Raw genomic sequence first — 16,926 nt, forward strand, 5'->3', positions numbered from 1 at the left:
GCTCCCCTGTGTCCAGTGGCTGATCCTGTCTGCACAGTCCTGACCTGTGTTTGTTTGTTATCCTGTTATTTTATTCCTGAACCCTCAAACCAGATGGTAATTATGATGATTAAAAACCTTTTTGTTACCGTTTCACATTATGTTCCATTGATACCAGACGATGAGTATTTGTATGTTAATCAATGGTAACGTAATAGTTACATTACCAATGTATCCATTTATCGTTATTCTTTGGTAATCAACAGGACGGCCGCCACGCTGGGATGCGCATCCAATCTCCCCAATGTTGACCCCATCCCAATGTGCTCCATCCTCCCCCTTGGACCCTGTCCCTGTCCCCCTCCTCACTGAAGCCTGCGTCACCCCCCCCATCCTCCCCCTTGGACCCTGTCCCTGCCCCCCCTCCTCACTGAAGCCTGCGTCACCCCCCCCATCCTCCCCCTTGGACCCCTGTCCCCCGCCCCCCTCCTCACTGAAGCCTGCGTCACCCCCCCCGTCCGTCCTCCCCCTTGGACCCTGTCCCCCGCCCCCCCTCCTCACTGAAGCCTGCGTCACCCCCCCGTCCTCCCCCTTTGGACCCTGTCCCCCCCCCTCCTCACTGAAGCCTGCGTCCACCCCCCCCCGTCCTCCCCCTTGGACCCTGTCCCCTCCCCCCCTCCTCACTGAAGCCTGCGTCACCCCCCCGTCCTCCCCCCTTGGACGCCCCCCTGCCCCCCCCCCCCCTCCTCACTGAAGCCTGCGTCACCCCCCCGTCCTCCCCCTTGGACCCCTGTCCCCTGCCCCCCCCTCCTCACTGAAGCCTGCGTCACCCCCCCACATCCTCCCCCTTGGACCCTGTCCCTGCCCCCCCTCCTCACTGAAGCCTGCGTCACCCCCCCCATCCTCCCCCTTGGACCCTGTCCCTGCCCCCCCTCCTCACTGAAGCCTGCGTCACCCCCCCGTCCTCCCCCTTGGACCCTGTCCCCGCCCCCCCCTCCTCACTGAAGCCTGCGTCACCCCCCCGTCCTCCCCCCTTGGACCCTGTCCCCCCCCCTCCTCACTGAAGCCTGCGTCACCCCCCCGTCCTCCCCCCTTGGACCCTGTCCCCCCCTCCTCACTGAAGCCTGCGTCACCCCCCCCGTCCTCCCCCTTGGACCCTGTCCCCCCCTCCTCACTGAAGCCTGCGTCACCCCCCCCGTCCTCCCCCTTGGACCCTGTCCCCCGCCCCCCCTCCTCACTGAAGCCTGCGTCACCCCCCCCGTCCTCCCCCCTTGGACCCCCGCCCCCCCCTCCTCACTGAAGCCTGCGTCACCCCCCCGTCCTCCCCCTTGGACCCCTCCCCCCTCCTCACTGAAGCCTGCATCACCCCCCCATCCTCCCCCTTGGACCCCCGCCCCCCCCCTCCTCACTGAAGCCTGCGTCACCCCCCCGTCCTCCCCCTTGGACCCTCCCCCCTCCTCACTGAAGCCTGCGTCACCCCCCCGTCCTCCCCCTTGGACCCTGTCCCCGCTCCCCCCTCCTCACTGAAGCCTGTGTCACCCCCCCCCCGTCCTCCCCCTTGGACCCCCCCCCTGCCCCCCCCTCCTCACTGAAGCCTGCGTCACCCCCCCGTCCTCCCCCTTGGACCCTGTCCCCGCCCCCCCCCCCCTCCTCACTGAAGCCTGCGTCACCCCCCCCGTCCTCCCCCTTGGACCCTGTCCCCGCCCCCCCCCTCCTCACTGAAGCCTGCGTCACCCCCCCGTCCTCCCCCCTTGGACCCTGTCCCCCCCCCCTCCCTCACTGAAGCCTGCGTCACCACCCCCCGTCCTCCCCCTTGGACCCCCCCCCTGCCCCCCCTCCTCACTGAAGCCTGCGTCACCCCCCCCGTTCCTCTCCCCTTGGACCCTGTCCCCTCCCCCCTCCTCACTGAAGCCTGCGTCACCCCCCCCGTCCTCCCCCTTGGACCCCCCCCCTGCCCCCCCTCCTCACTGAAGCCTGCGTCACCCCCCCCGTCCCTTCCCCCTTGGACCCTGTCCCCTCCCCCCCTCCTCACTGAAGCCTGCGTCACCCCCCCATCCTCCCCCTTGGACCCTGTCCCCTCCCCCCCTCCTCACTGAAGCCTGCGTCACCCCCCCCGTCCTCCCCCTTGGACCCTGTCCCCGCCCCCCCCCCCCTCCTCAAGGAGGTGCTCCACACAGTCCACTCCACACATCCTCTCTACCATCAACAGCTCACTGGCTACTGCTACGGTTCCATCCCCCTTTAAACATGCAGTAGTCCAGACCCAGCTTAGACCCCACCCTCCTCGGCAACTACAGACCAATATCCAAACTACCATTCCTGTCCAAACTACTGGAAAAGCTGTCCTCAGTCAACTGCTCCCCTACCTCCACCGTAACAACATTCTGGAGAAATTGCAGTCTGGTCACAGCACTGAGTCCGCCCTCGTAAAAAGGTACTGAATGACCTACTCCTCATCACCGACTCTGGGAAATGTGCTGCACTGGTCCTCCTCGACCTAAGTGCAGCCTTCAACACGATCGTCGATCGTTTAAAAAAACAACAACAGGGCTTTTGAGGTGATGAAATCACTGCGCCCAGGCAGCAGTCGTTCAGCGAAAAAATATTCTGAAATTCTGCTTAGAAAACGAAAATGTTTTTTTTTACGTGGTAAATACACAGGTCACAACATGTTTACAGGAACGTTTTGGAGTCGTATTTGGAGTGTATTTCGTGACTGTTGGGAACTAGGCTACACTGGCACACCTACTTCCAGTGAATGACGCTATGCTAGGCTAATGCATGCACAGTGAAGAAAAGGGTATGTATCGGCTTGTCTAACTCCAGGGTAGATAAGGCAAATAAGCGAATTTCCCCAAAGGTTGGCGTGTTCCTTTATGCTCAAAACCCACCTTTTTGCCATAAAAAAGGTTTTGTGTTGTAGTATGACTGGTGTATTATGTCCGTCCGTTCTCTGTCCGTTTGGTTGGTCTGCATGTATTTTTTTCTGTTTTAATATTGTTCCTGTCTTTGTTTTTCTTTTTTCCCCGGGCTGAATAAAACCCTATCAAACTAGGAACGGTCAATAGGAACTGTAAGACGAGACAAGAAAGTAAAGTAGAAAGAAATAACTTCTGTACTGTGTGTGTGTGTGTGTGTGTTTATGATTCCCTCTGTCTTTCAGAAGTGGGGGTGACACTTGTTCAAATTTACAGCCAATAAAAAGCCTGGTGTCTGACCCAGCCCCGCCCAAGTTGCGTCGGTGTGCCGACCTTGGCTGGGCCACTTCCTCTCAACACCCCCTGTCTGACGATGAGTACGGGACAGAGGGAGGAATGAAGGAGAGTCAGAGAAAGAGGAGAAGAGAGGAGAACATAGAGGGAATGTCAGGAAGGAACGAATGAATGAATGATCATTACATTTACTGTATATAGCGCTTTTCTAGACACTCAAAGCGCTCCCCACAATGTAGGGTGGAAATTGCCTCCTTCACCACCACTGGTAGACAGAGAAGCCGGCGCAGTCATGAGCAGTCGCATTACTGAGAGCTCTCGCCAAAGAACCAAAACAACAAGGTTTTGTGCACATTTTCTCCTCCTGCTAATATGGATTACGGAAGCAACATCAAACAGAAGTGGAGAGAAGTGAAAACGGATTAAACGAGACCCACAGTGACTTCTACCTTCTCAATGGCTCGGAAAAGAAACATCTAGACGTCGGAACGGCGGCTATACACACGTTACTAACAGCGAGCCCGGTACGTAAAAACTTACCCCCGACTGGCAGATTGGACCGTAGGACCATGATCATCCTGGTTCTGCTACTTTCGGGAGACATTCATTTAAACCCAGGCCCGGTTTTGACCAGAACTCGGGCTAGAAGACTTGGTCTGGCAACGCAAGAAGCGATGGAGGTTCCCATCGCGACCAACAGCATCAACAACTCAACCCGTGGCTACATCCACAGCGCGGACGGCGACTCTCCCCCAATGACGCCGCAGCAGACGAGCACACGTGAGGCAGAGACGAGAGGAGGTGAACCGAGGGTCGAAACCATGACGACCAACTCGACGTGGGATTTAAACATCTCGACGCCCGATAGCCGGCTAGCCAGCAGAGCTAACAGCGAAAACATCCAGGAACAAAGGACTCTGGAAACAAGTCCTTTGTTGTACCAGCACGGCGCGGGACCCGACCCCCCCTCCCCCCTTCCCACCCACGACAACAAAGCCCCCCCGTCCCACTCAGAGGAACAGATCACAAATGAACAATACTTCGAACCTGCCAACATCAATGAAATAACCAACTCCAATGGACTGAACATTTTCCACCTTAACATAAACAGCCTAAAAAACAAATTGGATGAAATCAAACAATTATTCATAAATGGTAAGGCAAACATACTGTGCTTCTCAGAAACTAAGCTTGACGATTCTGTAAAAGATCCAGAGATAGAGATTGAGAACTACTCAATAATCAGGAATGATAGGAACAAACATGGAGGTGGCGTCTGTATGTACATACACAAAGACACCAAATTCATCAACAGAAATGACCTGAATCATGAATCAATTGAAACTGTATGGGTGGAAATCCTATTCGAAAGGGCGAAATCCCTACTGGTTGGCTCAATCTACAGACCGCCAGATCATAGTGGCTTTAATGATACACATGATGGGTGTTTAGCTGGAGTTGTGGATGTAGACAAAATTCTTATTGGAGACTGGAACACGGATATGCAACGAAAAGATGCACCCATCTTCAAGTCATTCAGTAGGCTTTGTGATCTGCACGGCCTCAGCCAGCTAATCACCCAACCCACACGTGTATGTGAATCAACTCAGACTACCATTGACCTCATTCTGACCTCCGACAAGTCCAAGATCTCCAATAAAGGGGTTATAGCATGCGGGTTAAGTGATCATTATATGATATTCTGTACCCGCAAAAAGCTAAAACAAAAGGCTGGCTGCCACAAAACAGTCACATCTAGAGACCTCAAAACCTACTCTAGCGAGGCCTTTAACCTTGAACTGGAGAGTCTGGACTGGTCAGATGAACTCAATGGTACACTGGTTGAAGAAACATGGCTTGGTTTCAAAACCAAATTTTCAACAATACTAAACGACATGGCCCCCCTAAGAACCACCAGGGTAAAAGATCGTGCTGAGCCGTGGATGCACTCCGAAATACTGGCCGCTATGAAAACCAGAGACAAAAAATGTTCTGAGTTTCGTAAAAGTCAGTCAAAGCTTACCAAAAGCACGAGCAGTGAACTCCAAGCCCACGTGACTGAACTCAAACTAGAAAGAAACAGACTAAGAAACGACGTAAACTCCATGATCAAAACTGCAAAAAAGAATTTCATCAATGACAAAACTGAGGAAAACAAAAACAAACCACGTGAACTTTGGAAATTACTCAATAATCAACTAGGATGCAGTAAAAAACTTAAAACCAGATTCTCAAACATAAACATAAAAACGGACAACACGCTCATCACAGACGAGCTGGATGTAGCCAATTACTTAAAAATGTTCGTCACAAACATAGCCACAACACTGGTAAACAAACTACCCTCCCACTCAGGGCTTTATGGGGTAGAACACATAGTAGCTTACTACAAAAACCTAGGGGTCCGCAAGGACGACTTCAAGCTGGAAATGGTAACAACAGATGAGGTACTCAAAAAACTGAGCGCCCTCCAACCTAACAAGGCCACTGGCCATGACAACATCCCCTCCAAATTCCTCAGAGACTCAGCAGCCGCCATCACTCCAGTCATCACACACATAATAAACCTCTCCATAAAACAGGGACACGTCCCCAATGACTTCAAAATTGTGAGGGTGACCCCTCTGCACAAAAAGGGCAGCAAATTAGACCCAGGCAACTACCGCCCTGTTTCTATTCTCACCTCCATCTCGAAAGTCATGGAAAAAATAGTCTACGAACAGGTCGAAAAGTACCTAGCGGAAAAAAATCGAATCTACGAATTCCAATCTGGCTTCAGAACATCCCACTCCACTGACACATGCCTTCTCTATTTGAATGACCACATCAAACAAGAGGTGGACGCGGGCAAATACTGCGGCATGGTCATGCTGGACCTACAAAAGGCCTTCGACACTGTCAATCACTCCATTCTGATTGACAAGCTAAAAGCGATTGGTTTTGATAGTCTATCAGTGAGCTGGATGCAATCCTACCTTGAGGGGAGGGAACAGATGGTGGAGGTAAACGGTACCCTATCCCCCCCCTCACAGTGAGCTGTGGTGTTCCACAAGGAAGCATACTAGGACCGCTACTGTTCCTAATTTATGCAAATGACATGTCGTCAGCTTGTGACTGCAACTTGTTCCTGTTTGCGGATGACTCAGCCCTGCTGGTCTCTGACAAGAACAAGTTACAGGTTGAAAAAACCCTCAGCTCGGAACTAGGCAAAATCTGCATATGGCTCGCTGATAACAAACTATCATTACACATGGGCAAAACAGAGTCCATTCTCTTCGGTTCAAATAACAAACTCAGCAAGACCGACGGCTTCTCAGTTACAGTGGGTGACAATATTGTCACAAGGAAAGATGAAATTACCTACCTGGGTTCCATCCTAGAGGCTAATCTCTCCTGTGACAAAATGGCATCCAATGTAATAAAAAAAGTCAACCAACTAACTCGATTCTTGTACCGGATCTCCTCTCTGGTAACAAGAATACCCTGAAGACTCTGGCAGGAGCACTCATTCAAGGGTACTACGACTATGCTTGCACCTCATGGTATCAAAGCACCTCAAAGGCGCTAAAAACAAAATTACAAACATCTCAAAACAAACTGGTCAGACTACTGCTTGACCTTACTCCTAGAACCCACCTCACCCCTGCACACTTTGACAACCTAGGATGGCTTAGAGTAGACGACAGAGTACAGCAACTTGCAATGGGCCTGGTCTACAAGATACACTACACGACCAAGGTACCCATGTACATGTCAAAATACTTCCAAAAGGTCAGTGAATACCACGATCACAACACCAGAGGGAGCTCCACAAATCATGTTAAACCCAGATTCGGCTCAAACAAGGGACTAAACACGTTTCGCAATTATGCCACATCAATGTGGAACGCCCTACCCAAAGCTGTAAAGGAATGTGGATCACTACCCACTTTCAAAACCACTCTCAAGGGACACCTACGGGAGACTGCAATTCGAAGCTGGCCCCTGTAAATGTCCTAACCCAACCCCCTCCAATGTACAGTCATTTACCTAGTATGGTTGTCAATATTCCAATGTACAATTTTGCTTGTTTGTACAGTGTCTCCCCCCCCCCAATGTACAGTTTTGCTTGTTTATACAGTGTTTCTCCCCCCCCCCCCCCCCAACCACCTCCAATGTAAATTACCCAGTATGGTTGTCAATATCCCAATGTACCCAACCCCCCCCACACAACCCCACCCAACCTCCTCCAATGTACAGTTTCTACGTCAAATGTATATACTCCCTTTTCTTGACTATTTTTGTATCACAAACAGTACTGTATTTGCAAATCTGGTATGTCATAAATGTATAGATGTAGCAGTACTGTCTATCTGTATGTCATGTATGTCATATATGTCCTGATGAATTGAAAATGGGGGACCCTGATGTAAACAAGACGAAAGTCTTTCTCTGGTCTGCATCCCCTTAACAATTGTGTGTATTGAGCTGTACTGTATTGTACCCATTCTGCAATCTGTTAATAAAGTTTTCAATCAATCAATCAATCACCCAACCTTGGGCTACGCAGGCTCAATGGCTGCCATACACTGGCACCCGGCACACATCACACTACACAATGGCTGAACGGCTCAGGAGACAGGGATTGATATCAGCCAATTAAGGGGGAGGGATGATTAGGTGGCCTTGATGTCAGAAACCTGATTGGGAATTTGGCCAGGAACGTCGGGGAACCCTCTACTCTTTGGGTTCTTTAACGACCGAATTCAGTCAGCACCTCGGTTTAGCGTCTCATCCGAAGGACTGAAGGAGAGAGTAGAGCTGTCCTCCAGTAACCCTTTCAGGTGTGCCGTCACGTCCGTGTCATTTGAATTTTGAGAACTTAACATTCTAACCGCGACGTCACAATATGGCTACTGGCCGTCGGAAGCTGCAGACCGTTTCTAACTCGATGGCGTAAACAGAAAAGACACTTGGGCCCAAAGCCGTGTTCCCTGGTAGCAAAACAATGACACTGAAGAGGTCTATGTCTCGTCAACTGGTGAGTCAGCTAATTGGCGAGACGAGTGTCTCTCGAGGCCCGAGTGGATAACACGGCAGGGCCTCTCCCCGTCACAGAGGAGGGGTCCCAGATGTGCTCTAGTGCCTCCGTTTCCTTTAAATGGGTTTTTGTTTTTCAGTTGTCAGTTTGATCGTGATGTTCCGGTCGGAGAGAGAGGCCGTGTGTTTTGTGTGTTCTTAAATCTTGTGAGTATTTTGCCCGCCTTTTTGAGTCGCTCTGACAACAACACCCCACAATCTTGGTGTTACACTGACAATAAATCTCACGTTGGGATGTGAAGTGGAGTTGATGATGGTACACTTCACTGACTAGCCCCTCTCCTCGTTTCCCCATGAAACTGTCTTCATTAAACATCGAATACTCACAAACACAAAACCTCACGGTCTCTCTCTCTCCGACCAGAACAAAGAACAAAATGAAACTTAAAACCAAAAACCCTTTGAAGCAAACTGAACCACTAGAGTACACCTGGGCCATGTCCTCTTTGATGAGGAGTGGCCAATGCCTCGTTTGCCGCTCTGGTGTTGGAAGCCACATGTCTCACCAACCAGCTGATGAGACAAGTGCTTTCCTACAGTATGATTCCAATTCCAATTATTAGGAATAATTCCCCCAAAACGCACACAGAGAAGATTGAAGGAATCTTGAGAACTTGAGGTCTCAATAAAGATCCTTCTCTCCTGTGTCTCATATTCTGTCTCCCTCTCAGCCTTCATATTGTCTCAATAAAGAACCTTCTCCCCTGTGTCTCCCCAACTCTGTCTGCCTTTCAACCTTCCTACTGTCTCAATAAAGAACCTTCTCTCCTGTGTCTCCCTACTCTGTCTCTCTCAGCCTTCATACTGTCTCAATAGAGAACCTTCGCTTCTGTGTCTACCCTACTCTGTCTCCCTCTCAGCCTTCATACTGTCTCAATAAAGAACCTTCTCTCCTGTGTCTCCCCTACTCTGTCTCCCTCTCAGCCTTCATACTGTCTCAATAAAGAACCTTCTCTCCTGTGTCTCTCATACTTTGTCTCCCCCTCAGACTTCCTACTGTCTCAATAAAGAACCTTCTCTCCTGTGTCTCCCCTACTGTCTCCCCCTCAACCTTCCTACTATCTTAATAAAGAACCGTTGATTAATAGGTAGGTTTGGTCTTAGTTCACCAAGACATTGTTAGTTGATTAGTTAGTTTCCCCCCATGCCGAGTTGAGTTATTTCCTGAAACAATATGAGCACCTCTCTGGTGAGCACTAGATTTAAAGGTCCCTCTGCATTATTACACGTGGAAAACTCACATTTTACATGTTTGTCAATGAAATCAACAAAAATCCTAGGACTATTAGTCGATTCGATCAGTCGAAGACGGCCCTGGAACTTTCTCTCCTGTGTCTCCTCTAAACATTGTCTCTCTCTCTCTCAACCTTCCTGCTGTCTCAGTAAATACTTAAGGACCCTTCATCACCCCCATGTGTCCGAGACGGGGACAGCATCCATCAAAACACTTGTGTTTCACACTCTTAGATGGAGAGCCAGATGGAGAGGAGCACAGAGAGGCAGAGATAAATGAGGAAGAGAGAGAGAGAGATGATGAAGAAAGAGAGATGACAAAGAGGGGAGAGATGATGAAGATGAGAGAAAGAGAGATGACAAAAAGGAGAGAGAGATGACGAAGAGAGAAAGATAAAATAAAGAGAGAGAGAGAAACAGAAATGATACAGAGAGAGGAGAGAGAGAGGGGGAGAGATAGAGGAGAGACAGGTAGAGAGCATCTGGTAGCCTAAGAGATAGAATTACAATAGTTAAAGAATCATTACACGCACACGCACGCACACACGCACACACGCACAGAGTCACTTATTGCTTCCCAGTCTGCCCAGTGACGATATCAGTTTGATGTGTGTGTGTGCCCTTGTTGTACTACCATTGTGAGGACCAAATATCCCCACACAAGTGATGTTGTCATGAGGACATTGGGCACACAAGATACAGGTTCTATTTTTGGGTTAGGGGTTATGGTTATGATTAGGTTAAGGTTAGGGTTAGGCATTATGGTTAGTGATAGGGAATTAATGCGAGTCTATGGAATGTCCCCACAATGTGTGAAAACATGGCTCTGTGTGTGTGTGTGTGTGTGCGCGTGTGTGTACAGAGGATCAGTGTGAGGTCTAGTATCCATTACAGCCAGTTCTCCCAGGCGACTCTCCCACTGTGTTTAGACTCTGTTAAAAAAAACAGCTGTAGTTTAACCAATCGTGTGTGTGTCCTCTCCAACTTAATATTTAACTATTGTAATTCTAGCTCTTAAGATGCTCTCTACCTCTCTCTCTCTCTCCTTTTCTTTCTCTACCCCCCCCCCCCCCCCCCCCCCCTTTCGATCTCTTCTTACAAGGCAGGAAGACAGCGAACACACAGAGTTTGTTAAAGAGAAGTAATGCTGTTATAAATTCTTCCCTTTAATAGCTGTGGTTACCCCAGAGCCACCTAGCCTGCGGTTCAGTGCATAATGCATGTCATTACTCAGGGATGCTGACATTCTGCAATGCTGATAAAGTAATAAACTATATTATGTAGGCCTATATATGTGATGCATGTACCAAGTACCCATCCTACAGTATAGATTTATATTCCATTAGTTTGAATTAACAGTATTCGTTTGGGGTCACTAGGTAAAAAACGATTGAAAAAGAATACATTTTTCTCCACGAGAAAGATTTTCAAATCCTTCTACAGTATGTGTGAAGAATATGGAGTCAAAGAGCGAGAGCGAGAGCGAGAGCGAGAGCGAGAGCGAGAGAGAGATACCAGGTATAGGAACCAGGTTGATGCAAGGTCTGCTTGGGACTACACAGTGTTATAATGAGTCTCTTCAGTCTACTCTGTATCCTCCAGTCTTCATGACTGTGGGACGGGTTGAGACAGCCTGAGTGACATCCACCAGCTGATTACCAACTCTATTTAGACCTGGCCCAGATGTCATGAGGCTGCCACATGGACGGTACAGTAGTTCCTTATTTTCAGTCAGTCCGTATTCTCGTGCCTTGGTCTATTTATCAGTCCGTGTTCTATTGTGCTTCTAATGTCGTTGTCCTCCTTTTTGCGCACAGTTCCTGCCTGGCTCCACTTCCTGTTCCCCCCATCTTGGATTCCCGTGAATGACCTCTGCCTGCCTGACCATTCTCTCCGTGAACATCCCTGGACTGTATGAGGACCCTCTTCTGGCTACGCGCCCCCCCCCCCGTCTGAGTACCCTGCTCCTGCTCCTGCTCACTCCCTGGACTGTCTAGCGATTGAATTCGGTTCCTCTACTTTTCTCATTAAATACACCCGACATTTGGGTTATACTCTGATTCCACATAGTCTCTGCTTGTTTGTGTCTGCACCTGTGTTCTGGCTTCAGTGAAACCGTTACAGTATTCTCCAGAGTCTTCACGACTACTGTGGGTCGGGTTGAGACAGACAGACGTGAGCCGGAGCGGTGCGCTCTCCAGCGTCTCTCCAACTCCGTTCAAGTTCAGAGTCCTGTTGCCTTCAGCTCCTCAAAGGCATCCATTAAGTTTTAAGACGCATAGAAAAACGACAACAACTCTCAACTAACTCACTGGAAGTCACCCATGTCACTCTGAAGCCATGAATCCATGACTCAGAAGCGCAACACGCCAAACAGACGTCGCGTCTCTCTGTGGAGAAATAGCTTTCATCCATCTTCTTTTAAGGAGAACAACTTTAACAAGTTCCCAAACGTGCTGCTTTTCGAGTCAAAGCACACAGCAGGGGATTTTGGAAGTGACTGGTATTTTATCAGAACGTTTACAGAGAGCAACGCAGAGCCGGGGTTTCTATCAGGTTTATTTCCTACTAGGGATGTCCGATATTATCGGCCGACCGATATTATCGGCCGATATCGGCAGTAAAATGTGATATCGGAAAATATCGGTATCGGTTTAAAAACAAAACAAAAACAATAACAATATTTGTTATATATATATCCAGTGAAATTATTAGTTACCTGAAATTATTCAGTTTTTTGGACGGGGAAACCCTGCATATATCGGTATCGGTTGATATCGCTATCGGAAATTAAGAGTTGGACAATATCGGAATATCGGTATCGGTAAAAAAGCCAATATCGAGCATCCCTATTTCCTACTATTTCAAATTCCAAACTATACATAAATGTACAGTATAGTAAAGTGGTCTCAGTAGGGTAAAAGTTACATGAAAATAGGAAGGTTTCATCTGAAGAGATTACACAAATTATAATATTCTGAAAAGAATGTTAAAAGAAAAAAAGTACATCGAGACTCCCTAGAAACTTGGTATCTTGTGTACCGCAGTTAACCCTTTCACTGCCACACGACAAAGGGTTAACACTTTCACTACCACACTACAGAAGGTTAACCCTTTCACGGTCGTTTAACCATCTGTAGTGTTTTCTGTAGTGTGGTAGTGAAAGGGTGACGTGAGGTCCAGTGAGGTTAGCCACATCAGACGCCTTCTACGGGGCAAAAACTAACATAATAAGAACAACAAGGAAGACTACAATATATTTGTTAGCCATGCTGGCGATCTAAACAATCCACCCATGCCAACGATAGCTATCGTAAATCCTCTAATAGTGGAGGGTACTCGAATAAAGGACGGGCCTCTTATAATGGCAGAGGGTTTGATGCATGCAGACAAATAAAGGCCGGTCTCCAATATAAGGTCGCAAAAAAAGTAATTTTTTTATTTTTCATGCCGTGATATAGAATGAGATAAAATCTTGCCAATGCAAATCAAGTGCTGCCTCCCGCTACACTGACTACCGTACATTAACGTTTCCCTCTGGTTGGCGTTAGCTTTAGCGCTAGTTAACGTTGTCATAATATCTAGATCTGTGGTGTCAGCTGGATGACGTTGACTTTGTTTGCAAACGTTAACGTTCGCTATCTATATGGCGTTGGCAGGCGAGGCTGGCGTTGTCCAGTTGACACATTACAGATCATGATGCTATGATAGCGTTAGGTAAAGCTACTGCATGTTATCATCAACTCGATTCGACTGAGGAAGTCGAGAAGGTAGGTACCACACGCTAAATCATCCCCGGACCCCGCAACCTATAGACAGTTCCAACTTCAGTGTGTGAATTACGTTAATCCCACAATTACTCAACTGCACTCAATATTTAAATACCAATGCTAGTCTAAATAAATGTAGACAGACAATGTATGTATTAAAAAATATATAATAATAATGCAATAAAAGTCTGAAAATGAAGGGATTATGTCCATGAGTGTCATTTTTAGAAATTAAGGCGTGCCTCTTATATAAGCCTCTCTCTAATAAAGGCCTGGTGCTCTTTGCAGCTGAGGTAAATAGAAGACCCGTCCTATATTTGAGGATTTACGGTATGTAACAGCTAGCAGTCACACTCACCGCCATGCTGATTTGGAAAATGGGTTCAGCACCAGGTGAGAGGGGCAACTCAGTCACATGACTCAGAAGGTATTGCGAAATGTAAAAGGAAGTTGTAGGTTTTTCGGTTTGGTACGAATATGTGTAACGGTTACACCCCTAATAAATAATAATGATTAGAAATCCACTTCCTGATTTGCATGCATATGTGAATGAATGAATTAATGGACGGGTGTGATTGATTGCCTGCATGCATGCATGTGTGTGTATGTATGACGTGCATGTGAATTCAAATGAGTGCATGAGTATATCTGTGTGTGTATGTATGACGTGCATGTGAATTCAAATGAGTGCATGAGTGTGTGTGTGTGTCTTACTTGAGTGTCTCAGACAGAAAGAAGCTCTGCTGCACATCGTCGTGGTTGGGGGTTGCGGCATAGACGTCCCGAACTCCACTGTAACCTCCTTCTACTCTACAATGCTGCTCCAAGGCCTGGGAGAGGGAGGGAGGGAGAGGGAGAGGGGGAGGGAGAGGGGGGGAGGGGGAGGGAGAGGGAGAGAGGGGGAGGGGGAGGGGGAGAGAGAGGGAGAGGGAGGGAGAGGGGGAGGGAGAGGGAGAGGGGGGGAGGGGGAGAGAGGGAGAGGGAGAGGGAGGGAGAGGGGGAGAGAGAGGAGAGAGGAGAGAGGGAGAGGGAGAGGGAGAGAGGGAGAGAGAGGGAGAGAGAGAGGAGAGAGAGAGAAAGAGAAAGAGAAAGAGAGAGAGAGAGAGAGAGAGAGAGAGAGAGAGAGAGAGAGAGAGAGAGAGAGAGAGAGAGAGAGAGAGGGGGGAAGAGAGATACAGAGAGAGATAAGATTTTTTAAATGTATATTGTTTAGGGGGAACTACAACATGTTATTAAAAAGCAGACACTGTACTCACGCTGCAAATTCATTAAGAACGTGTTTCAAAACCTTGTGGGGAGAGCGTTATGAAAGCAGTCTCACCAGGCAGCTGGTATTTCACTTGTTGTCAACCTTTGCGCAGAGAATGCGTTTTAACGACACCACAGACTCTGCCGTTAAAACATTAAAACTACAACCTGGAATTAATTTGACCCCTCTAAACTTTTGAGTATATTCACACATTTTCCCCAAGGGTTTGTAGTTAGAAAATACACGTTTTCTTCTTGTTCCAACTCATCCCTACTCATAACCTCTGTTCCTCTTGTTCCAACTCATCTCTACATCCTAACCTCTGTTCCTCTTGTTCCAACTCATCTCTACATCCTAACCTCTGTTCCTCTTGTTCCAACTCATCTCTACATCCTAACCTCTGTTCCTCTTGTTCCAACTCATCTCTACATCCTAACCTCTGTTCCTCTTGTTCCAACTCATCTCTACATCCTAACCTCTGTTCCTCTTGTTCCAACTCATCTCTACATCCTAACCTCTGTTCCTCTTGTTCCAACTCATCCCTACATCCTAACCTCTGTTCTTCCTGTTCTAACTCATCTCTACATCCTAACCTCTGTTCTTCCTGTTCTAACTCATCTCTACATCCTAACCTCTGTTCTTCCTGTTCCAACTCATCTCTACATCCTAACCTCTGTTCTTCCTGTTCTAACTCATCTCTACATCCTAACCTCTGTTCCTCTTGTTCTAACTCATCTCTACATCCTAACCTCTGTTCCTCTTGTTCCAACTCATCTCTACATCCTAACCTCTGTTCCTCTTGTTCCAACTCATCTCTACATCCTAACCTCTGTTCTTCCTGTTCCAACTCATCTCTACATCCTAACCTCTGTTCCTCTTGTTCCAACTCATCTCTACATCCTAACCTCTGTTCCTCTTGTTCTAACTCATCTCTACATCCTAACCTCTGTTCCTCTTGTTCCAACTCATCTCTACATCCTAACCTCTGTTCCTCTTGTTCCAACTCATCTCTACATCCTAACCTCTGTTCTTCCTGTTCCAACTCATCTCTACATCCTAACCTCTGTTCCTCTTGTTCCAACTCATCTCTACATCCTAACCTCTGTTCTTCCTGTTCTAACTCATCTCTACATCCTAACCTCTGTTCCTCTTGTTCCAACTCATCTCTACATCCTAACCTCTGTTCTTCCTGTTCTAACTCATCCCTACATCCTAACCTCTGTTCCTCTTGTTCCAACTCATCTCTACATCCTAACCTCTGTTCCTCTTGTTCCAACTCATCTCCCTAACCTCTGTTCTTCCTGTTCTAACTCATCTCTACATCCTAACCTCTGTTCTTCCTGTTCTAACTCATCTCTACATCCTAACCTCTGTTCTTCCTGTTCTAACTCATCTCTACATCCTAACCTCTGTTCCTCTTGTTCTAACTCATCTCTACATCCTAACCTCTGTTCTTCCTGTTCTAACTCATCTCTACATCCTAACCTCTGTTCTTCCTGTTCCAACTCATCTCTACATCCTAACCTCTGTTCCTCTTGTTCCAACTCATCTCTACATCCTAACCTCTGTTCCTCTTGTTCCAACTCATCTCTACATCCTAACCTCTGTTCCTCCTGTTCCAACTCATCTCTACATCCTAATCTCTGTTCCTCCTGTTCTAACTCATCTCTACATCCTAACCTCTGTTCTTCCTGTTCCAACTCATCTCTACATCCTAACCTCTGTTCCTCTTGTTCTAACTCATCTCTACATCCTAACCTCTGTTCCTCTTGTTCTAACTCATCTCTACATCCTAATCTCTGTTCCTCCTGTTCTAACTCATCTCTACATCCTAACCTCTGTTCCTCCTGTTCCAACTCATCTCTACATCCTAATCTCTGTTCCTCCTGTTCTAACTCATCTCTACATCCTAACCTCTGTTCTTCCTGTTCTAACTCATCTCTACATCCTAACCTCTGTTCTTCCTGTTCCAACTCATCTCTACATCCTAACCTCTGTTCTTCCTGTTCTAACTCATCTCTACATCCTAACCTCTGTTCCTCTTGTTCTAACTCATCTCTACATCCTAACCTCTGTTCTTCCTGTTCCAACTCATCCCTACATCCTAACCTCTGTTCTTCCTGTTCCAACACATCTCTACATCCGAACCTCTGTTCTTCCTGTTCTAACTCATCTCTACTTCCTAACCTCTGTTCCTCTTGTTCCAACTCATCTCTACATCCTAACCTCTGTTCTTCCTGTTCTAACTCATCACTACATCCTAACCTCTGTTCTTCCTGTTCCAACTCATCTCTACATCCTAACCTCTGTTCCTCTTGTTCCAACTCATCTCTACATCCTAACCTCTGTTCTTCCTGTTCCAACTCATCTCTACATCCTAACCTCTGTTCTTCCTGTTCTAACT

At 47.8% G+C, this 16,926-nt stretch overlaps 1 protein-coding gene across 1 annotated transcript in view; it reads right to left on the reverse strand.

The window, feature by feature from the left end:
• man1a1 (mannosidase, alpha, class 1A, member 1) overlaps positions 1-16,926 on the reverse strand; it is a gene marked incomplete at its 3' end in the record, with an annotated part of 483,045 nt that overhangs the window by 798 nt on the left and 465,321 nt on the right. Inside the window, 1 exon segment of the mRNA XM_084313823.1 lies at positions 13,988-14,103. Coding sequence (XP_084169949.1) covers positions 13,988-14,103 — 116 coding nt within the window.

This window comes from Notolepis coatsorum, assembly GCF_963971535.1.
Source record: "Notolepis coatsorum genome assembly, chromosome: 5".
In the NCBI taxonomy this organism is placed as follows: Eukaryota; Metazoa; Chordata; class Actinopteri; order Aulopiformes; family Paralepididae; genus Notolepis; species Notolepis coatsorum.